At 42.4% G+C, this 21,996-nt stretch overlaps 1 protein-coding gene across 5 annotated transcripts in view; it reads right to left on the bottom strand.

The window, feature by feature from the left end:
• Positions 1 to 19,052, bottom strand: part of DOP1A (DOP1 leucine zipper like protein A) — an 89,986-nt gene extending 70,934 nt beyond the window's left edge. For 2 of the 5 annotated variants that reach the window (XM_078852133.1, XM_078852134.1), the window contains exons 1-5: positions 18,977 to 19,052; positions 13,380 to 14,071; positions 6,022 to 6,196; positions 3,798 to 3,989; positions 1,391 to 1,572 (exon numbers count right to left, since the gene is read on the bottom strand). In XM_078852133.1, coding sequence (XP_078708259.1) covers positions 1,391 to 1,572; positions 3,798 to 3,935 — 320 coding nt within the window. In that variant the 5' untranslated portion in view covers positions 3,936 to 3,989; positions 6,022 to 6,196; positions 13,380 to 14,071; positions 18,977 to 19,052. Of the gene's footprint in view, positions 1 to 1,390; positions 1,573 to 3,797; positions 3,990 to 6,021; positions 6,197 to 13,379; positions 14,072 to 14,422; positions 14,866 to 15,939; positions 16,626 to 18,976 lie in introns of all 5 variants that reach the window. The other 3 variants (XM_073336553.1, XM_073336554.1, XM_073336552.1) reach the window with 3 other exon arrangements.
• Between the last annotated feature and the right edge of the window lie 2,944 nt (positions 19,053 to 21,996).

Raw genomic sequence — 21,996 nt, 5'->3', positions numbered from 1 at the left:
AAGAACTATGATCTTGAACTTTACAAAAATAAGATACAGGACAAACAAAATAAATATACGAATATCACACAAAATTATTTTTAAAACAAACACAGTATCCATTGATTGCAGATATTCAGCCCACAAATGAGTCCTCAAACTAGCAATAGCCCCATTACTCATGTATGAATGTTAAAAAGGGTTAAAGGAAAGTTTAATTTTATAAGCATAAGAACAAAAAGCATTGAATAAATGTAAATGAACAATAGATTACTCTCATTATGAGGGTTTTTTCCCCATTTTGAGGGTGATAAACTAATACCCGTTCTCCATACCCCCATTCCAAAACAATAAAATCTAACTAAACAGAGCCAAACACAAGGCAGACTACTAATGCTATGGTTCATTCCCGGATTATGACTGTTCTCCAAATGATCAAAAACTGGGATTACATATAAAAAAATAATCTTTTCACTGGGTTGATCCCTTTAACAGCACAGAATGTTCTTTTATCTGATCTTTCTATAACTCAGTGTCTTTATGTGATTTTCTACATTTGCTATGTGCAATTGCTGCTTCTATAGCTATTTCAGGAAAACAGAAGTCAGTTTTAAATCTGATGAACAAAAGAGAGGCTTTCTAACTAACAAAAATACATCTTCACTGTCTCTGCCAAATCTCATAAATTACTACCAAACTGTAAAAAACAGAAGAATTCTGAACACAATTTTATTTTTCAGAATCATTGTGGGCCTAATTCAAAAACCCATTGATGTTATAGATCAGACCCTGAATAAATAAATAATCAGTATATGTTAGGAAAAATTATGCTTGGAGTCACACTGATGTAAGAGGCTCAGAGAACACCTAACAATCCCTAATGAAAAGAAAACTTTGTGGAAACTGTTATTCGTACATGATAGAAATGAAAATATTTTAAAAATATGAAGTTGCCTGAAGAAATTTATTTTTTCTTTCCTCAAATATATACAAAGTGCCATGTCACTCTCAACAACCAAAGAGTATCTCGTTGTTTCTCAAATACCCTCTTGTCTTGGACTCCAGATAATACTTCTGTCTAAAAGCCACTGCTTGTCCTTCAAGGACTTGATCCTTAGATGGCTGAGGCCACCTTTAATGGAGATGCTTGGCACCTTGGAGCCTGTCTTCCTACACCGAGCATCAGCAGTGGTGTTTTTGGTTAGATTACAGGATACTGGGTTGATCATCAGCCTGTAACTTGTCATATTGCAAGATGCTGCAGCTAAAGGGCTTATTTTGCTCTAGCATATATTGTCCATCAGAATAGACTCTTTAAAAACATGTTTAAAAAATGAAACTGAAAAAGTCTTCTAAACTACATTAAATGAACTAAAAATCTGAAAGTTAATGACATTTTAACTATTTTTACCTGTACAGGAAAAGATCTTTAGCCAGACGCTTGGGTCCAATGATTTTGAAGATAATCTCATAGGTTTCAAGTGCCTTCCGATGAACCCCACCTGGCAAGGCTGGATGAAGGCATTGCGCTAGACGCTTGCCTATGGTCAGCTTTTTAGGTACTACTTGGTACTTTGCATTGTTTTGTAAAACCTGTCAAGAAAAATTTAAATCAATTAAAAATATCCCACTTGGGCGTAATAATATATTTCCATGACCCAAACAAACAAAACTGTCCCACATTTCAATTTTAATAAACTGTTCTACTGTCTTCTACCCTGAGGCCTACTCTATGCCTGTCATAAGTGAAATTGAGTAAATCTGTGCAATTTCACTTACATCAGGGCCCACAGTTAAAGTCTGTCTATTCTATTTTATTCATGTTTTTGTGGCACTATTTATCACCGTGGTATTTCGAGACAGAAATTAAAACTCTCCAGCTGCCTATACAGATTGCCAGAAGAAACTCACCAGAAAAAGGACGGTTTGTGACCCCTGTAAAAATTATTCCAGGCAAAAATCAACAGCTGCTGTTTAAGAAGCATAGATTGATGCAGTGTGCAAAACAAAAAACTGTAGAACTGAAATAAATGAATTCACGGTTACCTTTGATATTGGAATTTAGAATTGCATTTGAATTTTTGGGTGTTTCTGTTAATAATGCATCATTATTTAGTGTAAGAATGTACTGAGAATACCATAACCAACATTAAAAAATAAAGTTAAAGCTTTTTTTATACAAATTGACTACTCTGTAGTCCTCATCAACCGCACCAGTACTCCCAAATTTTCAATATTCCACAGGACATAATGAGCAAAATAAAAGTGCTTCAGACCAGTTAGTTTGAGGCTCCAGTCCTTTATGGAGTTCCACAGGGGCTGACTTGTGGGCACACAAGGGACCCAACAGTGTTCAATGAGGCTCCATGGGAGCACACAAGGGGCTGCTCACATGGAGCTTCTTGCAGGATCCGGGCCTATGTTTGTGCAGTGCCACAGAAGTACACTGAGTTATTACATATTTTTATCTTGCTGACAAATCGACAAAGCAGTAACAATGTTCAGAGTCCAGTCCTGTATCCTGGCCTCATCCATAACTCTTACTGGTAGTTCTGGGCATGAGAAATATAGGGTTGGTCCAATAATGTAAATTAGAGTAAATTATTAATTCTGCTAAAAAGTTTAGAAGTGTTGGGATTAAATATAAACAAAGCTACACCACGTTTAACAAAAGAGAAAGGGAATGAAGGATTTTCAGTGTACTCCTGTAAAAAATGCGGTGCTTTCTCTTTCTCATTGATCATAGTAATAGTTTCCACTGAAAACCATTAGAAATATGGATAAAAATTTCTTATCCAGTTTTCTGGTCCCAGATTACCCTCAGAGTAAGCAACAAAAATTACATCTTTTGCTGTAAGCTTTATATATATAAATCAGTTGAAAATTACAAAATATTTCATACCCCATACTAAATTATTTCAAGGGATTTAAATTATATGTATAGCCTACTGAAAATGAACTACTAATTGGACTGAACCTATCTTCCCATTATAAACCCAATTTCTAGCTGCACTATCCTACCCCTTGCCATGGAATTTCATATACCTGATCTTAGCCCATGGTAAAATTTGTGATTTTGTAGTTAAAATTTGGAGCAAATTGGAAAAGACTTTTGGAAATATTATGATTCAGAAACTGAACTGGGTTTTTCCTAACATTTTTTGGTTCATGAGTGCACCAAAAATGCTTGTACTAGAGACTTCAAATTTGTTTCAATCTGTTGGTTTTGGCAAGGATTATGTCTTTAGCTGTTTTATTTGGGATGAATTGTTACACAATTGGTTTAACAAACACATACTTTGTAAATTCCTTCCAGACTTGATCAGTACAGCCAAGATGGAAGGGGACAAGTATGTGTGGAAGAATAACAGGCAGAGAACCAAATGGGACTACCGTGTGGAGCGAGGGACCATCTTGTCTGGTTGGAAGCATGAGAGAGGTCAGCATAAAGGCAAGCATATCTGGGGTATGGACAGAAAGATCCCTCCCTAGTGTACTATAGCTTCCTCTTTATAATTAGAGGAATTGTGGAGGTGGTGGGGGAACTACAGGCGTGATCTCAGGAAGGAAGAAAGAAGAAACAAACAGGAGTCCGGAAAAAAATAAGAAAAAGCGGTGTCCATCATCAAAGAGCTTGTTAGCGCCTCCGAAATTTCTGTTCATTGAGCAATTTAACTTATGTGGAGGTTAACCTGCTAAGCTATTTTTCCAACAGTTTAATAATAGTTTAGGTTTTAGACTGTTAAACCCTTATCTTTTTATGTTATGTTATTCTCCCATACATCTGCTGCCTCTTCTGAAGTGTGCTACTGTCATACCTTGTTTAACTTTCCAAGTGCTGATATCAAATCTGCCCATTCACTGGAGTATTCAAAGTTCTTCAGTGCTTTGTCAACCGCTGCTACATAGTTTCTATACTTGGAGTCACTCAGTAGCTCCACCTCCTCCGTGTTCATCCTCCCACAGAGTCCCCACTAGATACCAGTATGCAATTCATGTAAAATCATTAGCTGTAAAAAAGTGAACATTTTTTTCAAGTTTCATAATATTAAAATAATTATAGATACAAAATTTCATGCAAAGAGCTTGTGATCATCATGGAGGCTAGATCCTGTCCCTGTAGAAAGCTTTACAGATATGTGAGAATAAAGTTAGGCTTACTAATTAGGATAATCTGTGTATTGTGTACAAAAATATTATTTTGCACAGATATTAAATGTGTTTCCTGAAAGGAGTTTGTGTTCACCCTAAAAAGAAAAGGAGTACTTGTGGCACCTTAGAGACTAACAAATTAGTCTCTAAGGTGCCACAAGTACTCCTTTTCTTTTTGCGAATACAGACTAACACGGCTGTTACTCTGAAACCTGTGTTCACCCTGTCATCTTGAATAATCCAATCATGTTAATTATTCAAAGATTTTCATACAAAAAAAAATTCCTCAGGTTTATAATTCTAAATGAAGCAACAGGTTTGAAAGTTTCATACGCATGACAGCCAGCAGTTCAGAATATGCTATACACCGTAATTGCAAACCAATGAATGCACAGCCATACATTATGTAATAAAATTATATTTCTGCATTTTGTTTTTTTTCTGAGCCATCATTGGAACAATTTGCCACCACGCTTTCCATGAAGTAATCAATCTTTCTGAATCACCTCCTGTGCAAAGAAAAAAAAATGAAGGACATATGTATGCAACACAGTTGCACAGTTCTCAGAACTGCCCTTGGGCATTAACATTTACTTATGTCACATTTGGTGTTCCAATTTAGTGACATATTTTGTCACGATCTGCATCCATATATTATACTTTTAAAAGGGATTACTGTATACTGTTTTGTATAAAGTAAGTCTATGCACACAGGTACAAGTTTAATAGCATTTTGTAATCAGAGTTTTTAGCAGCATGTTGCAATGGTCTACACTGAACTCAGTGGGATTCCCTGGTTACAACAATGTTCTGACACACCATCACAGGACTTATATTGTGTATCCATATTTTAGTTTTACTTAATCTTCTTTTCCCTCCACTGCTCCTTTGGTATTGTCCACAAAACCCTCTGGGAATTACAACTTATACTTGTGTAATTTTACTCTAACATACCTGGCAATTGCAGCTTTTGTCGCAGTCTTTTCTGTTTGATAGCTCTCAAAACACACACAAAGACTTAAGGTTTCTAAATTCCTGCAAATGGCATAAATGTCACTACATAATAGATTTCACATCCAACAAATGCAGTTTTCTGTCTTGGGTAAGAGCAAAGAATGGGAAGGACAATGAGTTGGTTGCCATAACTCCATGTTCAATTTCAGGATGAAGTCCAGCAGACAGCAAAAAAACACCTTCCTCACGTGTAAAACTGAAGATGGGAGTAATAATAAGAGAACTCCATTCATTATCTGGCCTAGCAGATGTGATTACAACTAAAAAAGCTACTTTGAAAGACAGCTCCTATTAAGCTTCCATTGTGAAGTAACAGAGAGAGTTACCGGGGAGCGTATTACAGCAAAGTAAAGGCCTCTGAAATAACTGAAAGCAGAAAAGCCAATGTAGAGGTGGAAAGCAATATCCCAAGACCTAAGACGAAGAATACAGCAAAGGTGCAAATCCTTGGAAACTGTTATGAGGAAGTCAAAAACATTCTGAAGGAATCAGAAAATGAATTATACTATCTAATTCTTGAATTATACTATCTAATAAATGTCTTCATATTGTCCAAGATGTGAAACACAAAATGTGGAGAATTTTATGCCATTCACCAGGCACTTAGCAATCTCAGCAAGAAACCCCATTCTATGGAACCCTATTCCATAAACTTCAATACAGTTACCTGAGGTGACTGGGTAACTGAAGAGAACAAAGCTGTAGGGAAGACAATCTCGTATTTTGGGATACATATAGAGAGATTAATCATCATGCTCATCAAGCCAGAAAAACATGAGTGGTGAGTCCACCCAAGAGCAAGCAATATCACCACCACTGTCTCGGCCAATTTTTCTCAGCTCTTTCAGTAACTGGGGGAAAGGGAGAAAGTTGTACCTTCAAGCTTCCATTATAATACTCAGTGAAGACACAGCTGAACAGGGTGTTGGGTTTCAACAGCTGAACCAAGTGAACTTAGCAGATACAGTCAAGGTGAGCCAGACAATTTTGCCAAGGCGTTTGATGTCACCAGATTCCAGCTGAGCTAGTCTTCCCAGGACTTCTTCTTTCACTGCAGTTAGGAGATAGCATACCACTCAAATACCCAGGAGAAAGGCAAGATTGGCAACAATGAGAAATCATTCAGGCGTTGCCCCATTCCCTCAAGAACCCTGGTGAAAGGTGGAGGACTCCAGTATTGACCTCTGATATCAGGGCAATGGGACCATAAAAATAAACAAATAAATACCTAGTTGGATAACTCTCTGCTCTGTCTTCAACACACTCTCTCCACCTGTCTTTTCTTCCCCAGGATCATGGGAATACTTGGTTATCTATTTCCTTGTCCTCCTTTTGTGAGCCTCTTCCCCCCGCCCCGCCCCCCATGTTTGTTTTTTCTTTCTTATCCCTAGAAAATAAAACAGGAATGAGAACTAAAGGAAGAAGGAAAGAAAGAAAACAGAAATGTGCTTCTAGATACACGGAGGCTAACGAACTGGAAGGAAAAGACATGGGACAGATGGAGCCTATATATAAAGGCTGGATTCACAAATCTTTTGCATCTTTTGCTGCCTGGTGGATGAAACAATAATGATGATTGTCCTTTATTTTCTCTGTGGCAGGACAGAAGAGGAAGGCATGCTACAAATGTTTAATGAAGCAAATAGGCTCAATGAAAGTGCCAATTTATGCGTTCTGGGATTCCCCACTGAAGTTAAGGGCTTGAATTCTATTACTTTTATGAAATTTTGTTTAACCATCTTTGCTTTGAAATAAATGCGAAAAAAAGATCCATTTTACACAGAGAATAAAGTCCTAGGGATATAATGACTGTCAATGTTTGATCTCCAAGAATGAAATAAAATATTAACAACAGTAAAAGAGAAGAAAGAATAAACACACAAAAGCAGCAGGCTTCCTATTTTTTCAGACTTTAGCACTAGCACAGAGGAATGGAGGAAAGAACTGACATAGTGAATAAATGTTTCTTAGGTTAAAAATATTTCAGCATCTCTTCTTTATCCAGCTACATCTTATGTACAACATAGCCACTTATATTTTGGTGGGGAGAAAGACGTGGCTTCCCTTCCAGGCTCCTGCTCCCTAACCCACAAATGTTTGTGTTAAAGTGTGAGAGCAAAGAATATGGACTCTTATTTAGAAACAGAAGATCAGGACTATTAGATGTTACTTAAAGAACAATGTGTCTGTTTTCCTGGAGACCTTAATTCTGGTTTAAATATCAGCAGTTCAGTATGTCTTCCTGGCTCTTTTCCCTGTACAGATATGGCAATTAGTAGCCTGTAATCAAATAATCTACATATTTAGAAATTGGTCAAGTGCCCACTACTTGACACTAATGCAATTATAGAATTATTTAATTGCTAATATGTGCATTATGTTTCTTCATAATTATGCAAATAATTATGACACATAGATTATATTTTACTTTATCCTATTCAGTAATAGTGCCACTTTCCCTTACCCGCTCTCATTTAGCCTGAGACTCACTTCCCTGCTCTACCTTGTCAATATGGAGAAAACTTTCACTAACCACTGTATGTGCTATACATGTTCTGTGGATAAAGAAACTACAGTGCTGTAAATCCAGTCCCTTTTACTAGCACTACATTCAATTACAATTATTTTAAAATAAAAAATGTGGGGAAAAATCAATTTAAGTTTCCTTAAGGTTCTATATTTATCTTCTATTAGGATATTTTATTCCAAATTACTACTCTACTAGATAAAGATTATTTCTTCAACCCATTATACATTTGATTAATTGAATTAATGTTGAGTTTTATTTATTTCTTCTGAAAAATTAACAGAATAAAAAATATCTTCAGCTACTAATGACCTACTAAGTGTTGTTGTTATTAAAACATTTACCCAATGTGATTTCTGTACAACTGATTTTGTACAGCATTATCATTATTATTTGAAGTGTCAATACAGCAAAATGTAGTGTAACAATGTCTTCTGCATCTAGAATGGATTAGATTTCAGTATACCTTTACCAGTATTCCTCCACGCATCTACCCTGAGCATAAATACAAATTCAAGAGAAGGCCTGGTTTAACTATAATGTGATCTGAAAGAACTGTCCCAGCTCTGGGACATTTGATCTGGCAGGTTACAAAATAACTGCAAGTTATTACAGTCACAGAAACCAACCATCCCCAGGGAAAGTTTTGCCTTTTTTCATTTCATAGTCTCTTCAAAAACAGACCCCAGCTTCCCCGTACCATTTATTTTTAAAATACCCTAATTTATAGTAAAAGTAACCACACTCTTGCCATTAACTTGCATACAGTAGTCATGATTAAAGTTTATTATCTTTTTTGAAAGAAACTTCTATAATTTCAAATAAATCTTTCGACGTGCAATAGGAGAAAAAATAACATTAAAATAATGTTACAGTCTCACTTTAATTTGTGAGAAATAAGGAATGTATTTGTTCTTCCATTTCTATTTTTGTCAGCATGAAGGTCTTGTAACACAATGTCATTTTTAACCTTTTTATTTTTCATTTCTATCATGTACTCTAACAAGTATTTTTTCTTTGCACTGATTTACAGCTAAAGATGCAACAAAATTTTTGTCAAGCTGTATAGTTCTAATAATTCAGTACAACATTATTAAAGCTCAGTAATAGTATCATCTACTAAAATGAAACAATGGAGCAAATATGTCTCCCGCAGAACTTCCTACCTTTTCTCATATTCCCTACTTTAAAAAAATTAGCCTCCTGTAAGTGGTTAATGAAGCCAAAATGTGTGGAGACAGTTAATCTCTTTGAATGTGATACACTACGTCTTTTAGTTCTTGCCATTGCAGGTAATAAAAGCATAAAACTATGTTTGTGTTTAATTCACATTATTAATACAGAAACATGTTCCTTCCTTTCCCACCACCCCCCATGCCATGTTTTGTTTATGGCTTCTAACTTAGAAAGTTGAACCAAATATATAATTAAATTTGATGGCCCAAACAAAAATAACTTAAGGAAAACATATGGTTTCCTCTGTTGCACCTTCACAAACATACAACACTGAATAAATCATTTATTTGCTTGTCTCTTACACTCTTCACTCAGTAGCAGAGCCAGCTATCTCTGTGAAGGTTTTTCTAATTACTTTACTGTTACGATCATTCAGACTGAGAGCAATTTGTCTCTTGCTGTAGGTGTAGCGTCCAGACAGGAGGGGGAACATATGTAGTCTTTTCAGAATAAAGTTTCACCCAGTCTCCCACACATTCTAGATAAATCTATTCAATTACTTGTTAAACGAACCCACTTCCATTTCATGGCTGGTAAACTGTCAACAGAAAGAACCCCAGGCCTATTATCATTGCGGATTATTAATGCCTCTTAAGGAACGAAAGATGCCAAATAGACCTACAAACCACAGTTTGAGGGTATGTTCAAGTCATCACAGCTTGACGCTACAATCTTGATCCTGTCACCAACATCCTATTCTTGAGGAAAGTTATGAACAAAAGAGTGACTGGCCAATTCTGGATACCTATAGATTTTTGTCAGTCTGACAAAGAAACCACAGTTATTTTTGGTTGTAGATCTCCTTTTAATATGTTATTTGTCCATGTTATTTATTTAGTGATCATCCCTTAACACCACTGACTGTTGAGGTGGTGTTCACTTTCCTGTCACACCTGGTAAGGGCAGATATGGTTGTTTTAGAAAAACCATGCTGTTTTTCAGAACCACTATTTATCCTCAGACACAGGGCCTCATAGTGTCCCACTGTGATCCAAGAACCTCTTAATGCCACCTGGCAAGGGGGTTACAGGAATATCTTGATTCTGGTACGTACATCATCAAAGCCAGGATTACACTACTCATTAATATAATTGTGAAATGTACGCATAAACACTATGTAAGGAATTATGTTTATATACTAAATAAATGATATTGAAGTCTATATCAAGGCAGGGTACAAAACAGGTTTTTCTCCAAACAGGATGTCAGAAATGTACATCTCTCTGTCAAAATGTAAATTAAGCATTGTAAGATCAAACAATGATATCCATTTACATACAAAGTCAGAAGTTAGTAAGAGATGTGAAGTCAACAAGGAAGCAGCACACAGGAAAAACAAACCACCAGTGGTTATCCTGCCTGTGTACAAACACAGTAAGATTTGGGGGTATATCTGTGAGGCAAACAAGACACCCCTGCAACCTATACCTAGGAAGTAAACAGGCAGTGTGTTTATATTTATGAAAATGGGATCTAAGCCAGGTTTGTCTGAAAAGCTGAAGACGACTTTAGGTTAGATAAAACTACTTTAGTCAGGAGGTTAAGTTTAGTTTCTAGAAAGCATTTTGCAATTTTGTTTTATATCTAACCATTTGTTTCTAATACCCTTACTCACTATCACTTTAATCTTGAATTTTTGGTAATAAACGTATCCTTCTTTTCACTATAAATATACCTAAGAGCTTTGATATGAAGCAAGGTGCTGATCCTGGGTTGAATAGTACAAACTGGTGTGCATATTGTTATTTTGGGGACAGAGGACTGGGTATTACTGTCAGTGTTCAGTGGATAAAAGTGGACAAGACAGGGGAATGTTTCACCAGGGATGCCCCTATTATTAACCTGCAAGGCAAAGTAAGTGGTGACAGAGTCCAAAGGAGAGTGCTTGGATGGCTAACAAGCTGGTGGTATCAGGGAGCTGACACCCAGGTAAGCACAAGTAAGATTCCCTCACACTGGAGAGAAGGGGTAACAAGGTGACTAACAGGCCTGGGTGCCCTGAGAATCATCACATCTTATCACCTCTTCTGTTCAATAAGCTTCCCTAGGAGTATACTATCTCTTTAAGGGACAAGCTGGATCCTATAGCCAGGACAGTCTAGTATGTAATCAATGAGGCCTGTCCAACCTCAGGATGAGCTATTTAAACAGGAATCTGAACAAGGGAGAGGGTTCTTTCTCCCAGCATCCAGGAGATTAGTCTAACCAGATTCAGACACTTTGATGACTAAGTTTGAAAGCTTTGAACCAGGGTCCTGAGGTGAGAACATTACATGCTGTTTGTTGTAATTGCTCCTGTCCTGAAACCTTATTAAAGAAGACATGCTATTGTATTGTTATGTACTGGGTTCTCCCTTCCCAGCTCTGCTAAAATGATTCTCATGATGCCTAACTGAGAAAAATAAGCTGGGGCTCCCCTGCAGTGCCACACCTGGCCACAAGAGGGCATGCAGAAATTTCCCACGCCTTTATAGGGAAATACTGAGGTGATTCTGGCCACAGCCAAAAATATTAATAAATTGATAGTCAGCTCTATGACTCTTCAAGAAAGCCTAGAGTTAATAGTCTCCTCTTTCTGAGTGTGTTATCCAATATACGTAGCTTTCATCTAGGCATGTATCTTAAATTTAATCCTTATGTGATGCTAACTAGTAGAAGGAACTGGAGGAGCTAGCCAGAGTTGTGCATTCTCCTTTTATTGAGGGTTTATGACAAATGTTTGTGAAAGTGTTTTGCAATACCAGTGTTATTAAACTTCTGAATGTGTCTAGATTCTTAGGTATCAGTGGCAACTAAAGTATTTCTTTGTCTTTGGCTGACCAAGAGATTGGGTTGCTCCCTTTCCTTTCTGATACAGTCCTCACAATAGGCTACATGTTGTATTACTGCAATGTGTTTTACTTAGAACTACTCCTGAAGACCATTCTGAAGTTTAGCAAGGGCAGAATCCCACATTTTAAGTAAGAGAGATACGGTGGACAAGGTAATACCTTTTATTGGACTAACTTGAGAGACAAACTTTCAAGAGCTATCACGCTAGATCTGACCTACCAGTCCCCATCCTCAAAAGAAACCTGCACAATACTTCTAAATTCATAACCTTGCTAGACACTAAAAATCAAGGTTTTAATAAAGATACTCTATTTATGGCCTATTACAACAATCTGTAACTTATTAACCCCATAGGCAATGCGTGGGGGGCATGTAGAGTCACCCCAGATATCTGCTTGGCCTGCTGAGGGAGATCATAAGAATGGCCATACTGGGTCAAACCAAAGGTCCATCTATCCCAGTATCCTGTCTTCCAACAGTGGCCAATGCCATGTGCTTCAGAGGGAATGAATAGAGCAGGAAATCATCAACAGCCATTTTATAAGGTCCAGAGTCCAGGTATGAACAGATAAGAGTTCACTGAGGCTAATGAATACCTAATTAAACAATACCTAATTGAGCAGTCTAAGGCAGCTCACATGATGATAAATATTTCAAACACTTTCAGCACTAACTTCCCTACTTCTAGCTTCACAGCACATTTTTATGATTAAAATAAAGCAAATACTCATCAGAGATGTAATAATTATTTTTACATTTAAAAAAAAACCAAAGCACATTTCCCACTGCCTTGAGCAAAATAAGTGCCCACAGACTTCTCACTACAAGTGGGAAATCCAGAAGTCTCCAGAAGTCATCTTCTTAAAGAGAAGAAAAAGATTTGTGACACTTGGGTGATATTTAGCCTCCCCACCCCTTTTTTAAAAAAACAGTTTTGCATAGCATTAAAACTGTATTAAACAGTATTACACACTTTATTAAATAAAATAATAAAATGAAAACATTAGTCTTCCAATTGAAAACTTGATTCCAGTTCCCCATCTCTAAAATGAGGATAACAATACTTCCTTTCTCTCACCCTCTGTCTTTTCTACTTAGGCCTGGTCTACACTACGAGTTTATGTCAGATTTAGCAGCATTAAATCCGAATTAACCCTGCACCCATCCACACAACAAAGCCATTTTTTCAACATAAAGGGCTCTTAAAACCGATTTCTGTACTCCTCCCGAACGAGGGGATTAGTGCTGAAATCGACATTGCTGTTTCGAATTAGGGTTAGTGTGGAAGCAATTCAAAGGTATTGGACAGCACTCTGTCTGGACAGCACTCTGAACTCGGATGCACTGGCCAGGAAAAGCACCAAGAACTTTTGAATCTCATTTCCTGTTTGGCCAGGCGAGCGCATCAGCACAGGTGACCGTGCAGTCCCAGAATCGAAAAAGAGCTCCAGCATGGACCGAACGGGAGGTACTGGATCTGATCGCTGTATGGGGAGAGGAATCCGTGCTATCAGAACTACGTTCGAAATGACGAAATGCCAAAACATTTAAAAAAATCTCAGAGGCCATGAGGGACAGAGGCTACATCAGGAACGTAACACAGTGCCGCGTGAAACTTAAGGAGCTCAGTCAAGCGTACCAGAAAACCAAAGAATCAAACGGACGCTCCAGGACAGAGCTCCAGACATGTCGCTTCTACGCTGAGCTGCACGCAATTCTGGGGGGGGCCGCCACCACTACCCCACCCCTGTCCATGGACTCCGAGGATGGGATACTCTCCGCCATGGCTGAGGATTTTGCAGACGGGGAAGATGAGGAGGAGGACGAGCTTGGGGAGAGCACACAGCACACCATTTTCCCCGACAGCCAGGATCTTTTTATCACCCTGACTGAAATACCCTCCCAACCCAATGAAGCCAGAGAAGGGACCTCTGGTGAGTGTACCTTTTAAAATATAATACATGTTATAAAAACAAGCGTTTTTTAATGATTAAGTAGCCCTGAGGACTTGGGATGCATTCGTAGCCAGTACTGCTACTTGAAAAGTATGTTTACGTGTCTGGGGATGGAGCAGAAATCTTCCAGGGACATCTCCATTAAGCTCTCCTGGAGGTACTCTAAAAGTCTTTGCAGAAGGTTTCTGGGGAGAGCAGCCTTATTCCGTCCTCCATGGTAGGACACTTTACCATGCCATGCTAGTAGCAAGTAATCTGGTATCATTACATGACAAAGCCTGGCAGCGTATGGTCCCGGTGTTTGCTGGCATTCAAGCAACATCCGTTCTTTATCTCTCTGTATTATCCTCAGGAGAGTGATATCGTTCATGGTAACCTGGTGGAAATAGGGGAATTTGATTAAGCAGACATTGAGAGGTGGCCGTTCCTACTGGGCTGTTTGCCTGTGGCTGAAAAGAAATCCTCCCCGCAGTTAGCCACACGGTGGGAGGGGGAGGAGGGCATTGGCGCTGAGTTCGCATTTGGCTAGCAAGGATCACTGGTGGGGGCAGGGGTAAAGCGATCATCCCAGAGAACTGGGTGGGTGGGGGGTTAGTTTGGTTTCTGCTGCTGCACGTTAACAGGAAAACTGCAGCAGTAAATGGCCAACTCAATGGGGTTTGCTTGATATGGGAAAGGAGAGGGCTGCTGTTATGAAGGTTGCAGAAGCCGAAAGACTATGGCTTACCATGGCCGCCTGCAAGCTGAATTCTGTTGCCCGGCACTGTGTGTGTGATCTCGAACACCAAAGCCGCAGGCACTCAATATAAGATGCAAAATGTGACCTTGTACCAAAATCTCATGTGCTATGTAATGTGAATAGTGTTGTTCACCGTAAAAGAGTATAGCCATTGTTCTGTAAAATGTATCTTTTTAAATACTTCACTCCCTTTTTTTCCTCCAGCAGCTGCAAATGTTTCAAGCCTCCATCCTCCTTCCCAGAGGCTATCTCAGATAAGGCGGAGAAAAAAACCCACGCATGATGACATGTTCTCTGAGCTCATGCAGTCGCCCGGCACTGACAGAGCTGTGTGGAGGTACACAATAGCAGAGTACAGGACAGTGGCCGATGAACGTGAGGAGAGGTGGCAGCAGGAAGATCAGAGGAGGCATGATGAAACGCTGGGGCTACTGCGGGATCAAACGGACATACTTCAGCGTCTAGTGGAGGTTCATGAATGGCAGCAGGATCACAGACTGCCGCTGCAGCCCCTGCTTAACCGCCCTCTCTCCTTCCCAAGTTCCATAGCGTGTCCCCCCCCGACGCCTAAGAACGCCGGGTGGGAGGCTACGGGCACCCAACCACTCCACCCCAGTGGACAGCTTAAGCAACATAAGGCTGGCACTCAAGAAGTTTTAAGGTGGCCTTTTTCTTCCCTCCTACCCTCCTCCCACAACTCACAAGGTAGCCCGGGTGGGGTATCTCCCTATTTTTATAATCAATTAATAAAGAATACATGTTTTTTAAATGATCGTGACTTTATTTCCTTTGCAAGCAAGCTGTGATCGAAGGCAGGAGGGTGGGTGGCTTACAGGGAATTAGAGTCAAACAAGGGGGTGGGTTTTCATCAAGGAGAAACAAACAGAAGTGTCACACAGTACCCTGGCCAGTCATGAAACTGGTTTTCAAAGCTTCTCTGATGCGCAGCGCTTCCTGCTGTGCTCTTCTAACCGCCCTGGTGTCTGGCTGCACGTATTCAGAGGCCAGGCAATTTGCATCAACCTCCCACCTCACCATAAATGTCTCCCCCTTACTCTCACAGAGATTGTGGAGCACACAGCAAGCAGCAATAACGATGGGAATATTGGTTTCGCTGAGGTCTGAGCGAGTCAGTAAACTGCGCCAGCGACCCTTTAAGCATCCAAATGCACACTCTACCACCATTGTGCACTTGCTTAGCCTGTAGTTGAACAGCTCCTTACAACTGTCCAGGGTGCCTGTGTACGGCTTCATGAGCCAGGGCATTAAGGGGTAGGCTGGGTCCCCAAGGATAACTATAGGCATTTCAACATCCCCAATAGTTATTTTCTGGTCTGGGAATAAAGTCCCTTCCTGCAGCTTTTGAAACAGACCAGAGTTCCTGAAGATGCGAGCGTCATGTACCTTTCCCGGCCATCCCACGTTGATGTTGGTGAAATGTCCCTTGTGATCCACCAGTGCTTGCAGCACCATTGAAAAGTACCCCTTGCAGTTTATGTACTCACCAGCTTGGTGCTCCGGTGTCAAGATAGGGATATGGGTTCCGTCTATGACTCCACCACAGTTAGGGAATCCCACTGCAGCAAAGCCATCCACTATGACCTGCACATTTCCCAGGGTCACTACCCTTGATATCAGCAGATCTTTGATTGCATTGGCTACTTGCATCATAGCAGCCCTCACAGTAGATTTGCCCACTCCAAATTGACTCTTGACTGACCGGTAGCTGTCTGGCGTTGCAAGCTTCCACAGGACTATTGCCACTCACTTCTCAACTGTGAGGGCTGCTCTCATCTTGGTATTCTTGTGCTTCAGGGCGGGGAAAGCAAGTCACAAAGTTCCATGAAAGTGCCCTTACGCATGCAAAAGTTTCGCAACCACTGGGAATCGTCCCAGACCTGCAACACCATGCGGTCCCACCAGTCTGTGCTTGTTTCCCGAGCCCAGAATCGGCGTTCCACCGCATGAACCTGCCCCATTAGCACCATGATGCATGCATTGCCAGGGCCCATGCTTTCAGAGAAATCTGTGTCCATGTCCTGATCACTCGCACTGCCGTCGCCTCCCCGCCTGGTTTTTCAGGTGCTGGTTCTGCATATACTGCACGATAATGCGCGAGGTGTTTACAATGGTCATAACTGCTGGGGTGAGCTGAACGGGCTCCATGCTTGCTGTGCTATGGCGTCCGCTCCTGCTCGGGCAATCCAGGGAAAAGGGCACGAAATGATTGTTTGCCGTTGCTCTGGCGGAGGGCGGAGGGACTGACAACATGGCTTACAGGGTTGGCTTACAGGGAATTAAAATCAACAAAAGGGGTGGCTTTGCGAGAAACAGAATGGCCCCCTCAAGGACAGAACTCAAAACTGGGTTTAGCAGGCCATTGATTTCATGGAGGGAGGGAGGAGAAAATGAATACAAAACAAATCTGGTCTATTTCTTGTTTTGATCCACTTCATCTATCTTTATATATCTTGCTCGCAGCAGACTGTGCAGTAAGACCGCTAGCCATCATCATCACCCGGGTGCTCGGCAGAAGACGGTGCAGTATGACTGCTGGCCATCGCCTTCTGCTGGCTGCAGATTAAAAGACAGTGCACTGCTGGTAGGACTGAATCACCATGAGACAAAACTTAAAAGGGAAATGACCTGGCTGAGTCACTCCCATGTTTGCCCAGGCGCCCCGACCTCATCGAGGTCGGTAAAAGAGCACCGAGGACTACATCGATGACGGCTACCAGTCATACTGCACTGTCTGCTGCCAAAAGGCAATAAACTGTTGCTGTGTAGCAATGCAGTACCGCGTCTGCCAGCACCCAGGAGACGTATGGTGACAGTGAGCTAAGCGGGCTCCATGCTTGCCGTGGTATGGGGTCTGCACAGGTAACTCAAGAAAAAAGGTGCAAAACGATTGTCTACCCTTGCTTTCACGGAGGGAGGGCGGGAGGGAAGGCGGGCCTGACAATATGTACCCAGAACCACCTGCAACAATGTTTTAGCCCCATCAGGCACTGGGATTTCTACCCAGAATTCAAATGGGTGGGGGAGACTGCGGGAACCGTGGGATAGCTACCCACAGTGCAACGCTCCGGAAGTTGATGGTTGCCTCGGTACTGTGGACACACTCCGCCGACTATATGCACTTAGAGCATTTGTGTGGGGACACACACAATCACCTGTATAAAAACGCTTTCTACAAAACTGACTTCTATACATTTGACCTAATTTCGTAGTGTAGACAAGGCCTTAAGAGGGTAAGCTCCTAAGGGTCAGTACTGTCTCTTATTGTATGTAACAGTGCTTAGGAAAAAAGGAGCCCTGATCTCAGCTTATAATAAATGAATTTGGTGTTTTTGGAGGCATCTCCCACTTTAGCATCCAGGTGCAAATCTTAAATTTAAACAGCCTGCAGTAAAAGCACACCCAGCCACAAAATCCTGTACTGCTCCAAACATCACAGGAAAAACCGTGACAACCAATATCCACAAGCATACAGGTATTTGACCAAAAACATGTGCTCTGCACTATGAACTGAAGGTTAATAGCTTCCAGCTCTTGCAGCGCAAGTGTTCCTCCGTTGGGCATCCTACCCTCAAGACATTCTGTAGGGGCAAATCCAGGGACTAACAGCATCATTTTAGCTGATCTCAGCAATTGCAGTCATGCAAGGGGGCGGGGGGAGAGAGAAAGGCAGATAATTCACAAAACATACAGGGCTTTACAAATTAAAACCACTGTCTTGAATTGCACCAACAAGAGAAAAGAGTTGAAAGCAAATCATAGACCACCGGGGAACAGGGAGCCCTTCCACAGATTATTGCATTATTTTGGATTACTTTCCTTCCCCTTTTTACGGGGGTGGGGGGAGGCAGGGGACGACACCCAGGGCAGTGGAGGAGGCACAGGAGGACCTCCTCAGTGGGGGCACGCAGGACAGGGGAAGAAAGGTGGAGGGGGCTGGCACGAGAGTCAGTAGTGTGCAGGGAGGAGGACACACGGGGGGGGGTCTCAGGGTCTGGCATACGGGGAAAGGGGGAGACACCCGGGGGAGGAAACTCAAGTGGGGCACCCAGGGTGGGTCAGGATGTGGCACGGGAAGAGGGAGACAACCGAGGCACTGGGCAGAAGGGCACCCAGGGCGGGGGGGGGGGGTCACGGGGCATCCAGAGGGGGCGGAGAGGGAGGGTGAAACTCCCAGGCGGAGAGGATTAGGGATGAGGAGCGGGGAGAGGGGGACACCCAAAACGGGGGGGGCCGAGGGGGGGCCGGCTGCGGCGCGAGGGGGAATAGCAAAGGCCCCAGCCCCAGGACGGTGTCCGGAGAGCCCCCCTCGTCTGGCGGTCCAGGCCGGGCCGGGCCGGGCCGTCCCCAGCGCCCTCTCCGCTCGCCGAAGCAGGGCCGGGAGGGGTAAAGGGCCGCTGCGGCCTCCAGCTGATCCGCGCCCCCGGCCCGGGACGCGCCGAGCGGCACAAACCGGGGAGAGGGAAGGGAAGCAGCGCGCGGTTCCCAAGCCCGGTAACGCGACCGGGACAGGGGGCTGGTTACCTGGGCGACAAGAGCCGGAAGAGCCCGACAGCGGAAAACACCGGAGCAGCCGCTGACAGCTCCCAGCATGCAGCGCGGCTTCCCGTTTCCACCCCTCCTCCCCTCAGGTCGCCTGCGCCACAGCGCCCCCTGCCGGGCCTCAGGCAGCGCAGCGCTCTGCCCCCTGGGGAGGGAAGCGTGGGTGCATGTGTGAGGGAGCGTGTCTCTGTGGAGCGGGGGGAGGGATGTGGGCATTCCCGGAATGCATGACTGTAGGGAAGTGTGTGTATGCACGCTGTGTGTCCGTGTAGGGGAAGCGTGTGTACGTGCTCTATTGTGTAATGTGCATCGGTTTGTGTGTCCGTGTAGGGGGGGGTCTGTTGTCTATGCCTTGTGTGTAAGAAAGTGTATGAAAAAATGTCTCTGTGTAGACAAGTGTGTGCATGCATTCATTGTATGTATTTGTGTGTGGGTGTGTAAGAGACTGTGTGTCTTTGTGCAGGAAGGTGTATTGCCACATATGTGTGTACCTGTTTAAATAAAATTTGCAGCCTAACTCTTTGACTTTTAATCCTTTTGTTAGCTTGTACACAAAAAAATTAATAACATAAAATGTGTGTGTTCATTTCATAACATGTTTTTAAAAGAGAAGGGAACTCTAAAATAAGTACTATTTCTTAAAAAGTAAATGTCCTTGACTAGTAATTGCAGAAGAGCCAATGTATCATGCATTTCTCCCCACCTTTGTCTAGCTACATTAAATTGCTCCTGGGAGAATTCTGCGCCACTGCAGAATGCAGAGTTTTGCAGAATTCCTTGTTTCCCCCACAGAATTTCTGGCTGCCACTAGAGGCCGCTGGACTCTGCAGAGCCCAGCTCGCAGTGAGCAGAGTGCCCAGCCTGGCGGGGCTGGAGGCTGCACACTCATTGATCTTTGCTCTTCCAGGATGGGAGAGGGCCTGGGAGACCCAGGCAGGTCTGGCAAAGGGAGAGGAAGGGCAGGGCAGGGCCTCAGGACACCATGTCCCCGCGTGCGACAGTGAAGAAGCTGAGGGAGTAAAGGCTCTGGAAGTGCTGGTGACTGGGCTGGGGACTGCACATAAAATTACCATATAGGCATTTCTGAAATAAAAAATATATTTCTTCGTCTATCATTTCCACAAATTACCACCACTGACAAATGTGAACTGTACTCCATTCACACATAGATGGAAAAGAATCGTTGCACTAATGTTGTATTATACAAAACATTTACACAGGTGATGTTTGTGACATGAATAGATCAGGTTTTGTACTTGTCAGACATTGCTCTGGGCAAATCATTAAGAAAACAGAGCTTAGGGTGGTGAAGACTCTGAGTTTCTCTTTTGGATTACCCATTATCCCCTGAGAAAGTAAAACAGAGCCCCAAATTCTGTTTTACAAATTATATTCTTACTAGCTGTCAACTCACCTGCATTTGAAGTTAAATTCACTTTGACCTACTCACCCTTTTTATCGTTCATCCATTTTGGAGAGCAACACAGGGATCTAGGAGTATATGTATATTGCATGGCTGAAACAAATACTGGAATACTGTGTCCATTTCTGGCATCTACATTTTAAATAGGATGTTGAAAAATTGAAGAGGGTGTAGAAGAAAGCCACAAAGATAATTTGAGGACTAGAGAAAATGCCTTACCATGAGAGGCTTAAAGAGCTCAGTATGTTTAGTTTATCAAAAAGAAGAGTGAGACATAACTCGATTACAGTGTAGAAGTGTCTTCATCAGGAAACAGATGTCAGATACTGAAGAGCTCCTTAACTTAGCAGAGAAAGGCTAACAAGAACCAATGTCGGGAAGCTGAAGCCAGAAAAAAATCAAATTAGAAAGAAGGCACACATTTTTATCAGTGAGAGTGATTAACAATTGGAACAAATTACCATGGGAAAAGGTGGATTCTCCATCTCGTGAGGTCTTTAAATCAAGACTAGATGCATTTCTGGAAGATATGCTTTAGCCAAACAAGCTATTTAACAAGTTATTGGGCTCAATACAGGCATACTGGGGCGAAATTTGAAGGAACAGTAATCCACACCATGCAGAGTCAAGCACAGGAGTTTATTTCGTACAGCGCTGGTGGAGTGTCACTTTGCTTATTAGGCTCAGAGACACTGCAGAACAATTAATTACAATAGATTATACGGGGTGCTCATTGGGCAGAAAGAAGCGATTGGAATGGATTTCCCAAGCCCCTGGATAGGTTCTAGCAGCAAGACAAGATAAGCACAATAAGCCAGTGGTCTAAAAGTTTACATAATGGCTCCGCCCAAGGCTCAAATTAACATATTGCTGACACCCAGGTAATTACCCCCAAACTATTTCTATTAAAGTGTATAGGTTAAATCCTAATTTTGGGGTCCAGGGGAATGAGGTAGCCGCTCTCCCGGTTGACCAAAGGTACATTCCTGGAAATTTAAAACAAAAAAGCAGTAATTAGTACTTAACAATAACAATTGTTTACAAGTTTACCCGGGGTGAAAGTAAGTCGAGTGACTTACAGGTAAGCGGGGACCAGCTCTGGCTCCTGGAAGGGGCGGGACCTAGGGCGGAAGGGGCGGGGCTGAGGGGGTCAGAGCCAGGCCCAGCCCACCCTGTAAGGTAAGTGCCCCCCTCCTTCTCATCCTCCTCCTCCCCCACCAGGGTAGCAACAGCAGCCCGGGGCTCTGGGGGCTATTTAAAGGGCCCGGGGCTCCCCTGCTTCTACTGCCCCGGTCCTCTAATTAGCCGCTGGAGCCCTGGGGAAGCTACTCCAGGTTTCTGGGGGCTATTTAAATGGCCTGCGGCTCCCCTGCTTCTACCGCCCCAGTCTCTTTAAATAGCCACCGGAGCCCCGCAGCCACTACCCTAGAGCTCCAGCAGCGGGGCTCTGGAGGCAATTTAAAGGGCCTGGTGTTCCAGCCACTGCCCTTTAAATTGCTCCCTGGGGAAGCCGGGCTGCCCCAATACGGTGCACCAGCTCTTGCCGGTACGCCATACCAGGGTGTACTGACTTACTTTC

The sequence above is a fragment of the Lepidochelys kempii genome, chromosome 3 (assembly GCF_965140285.1).
Source record: "Lepidochelys kempii isolate rLepKem1 chromosome 3, rLepKem1.hap1, whole genome shotgun sequence".
NCBI classification, from domain to species: Eukaryota; Metazoa; Chordata; order Testudines; family Cheloniidae; genus Lepidochelys; species Lepidochelys kempii.
This window is presented reverse-complemented; position numbering and strand designations above follow the sequence as displayed.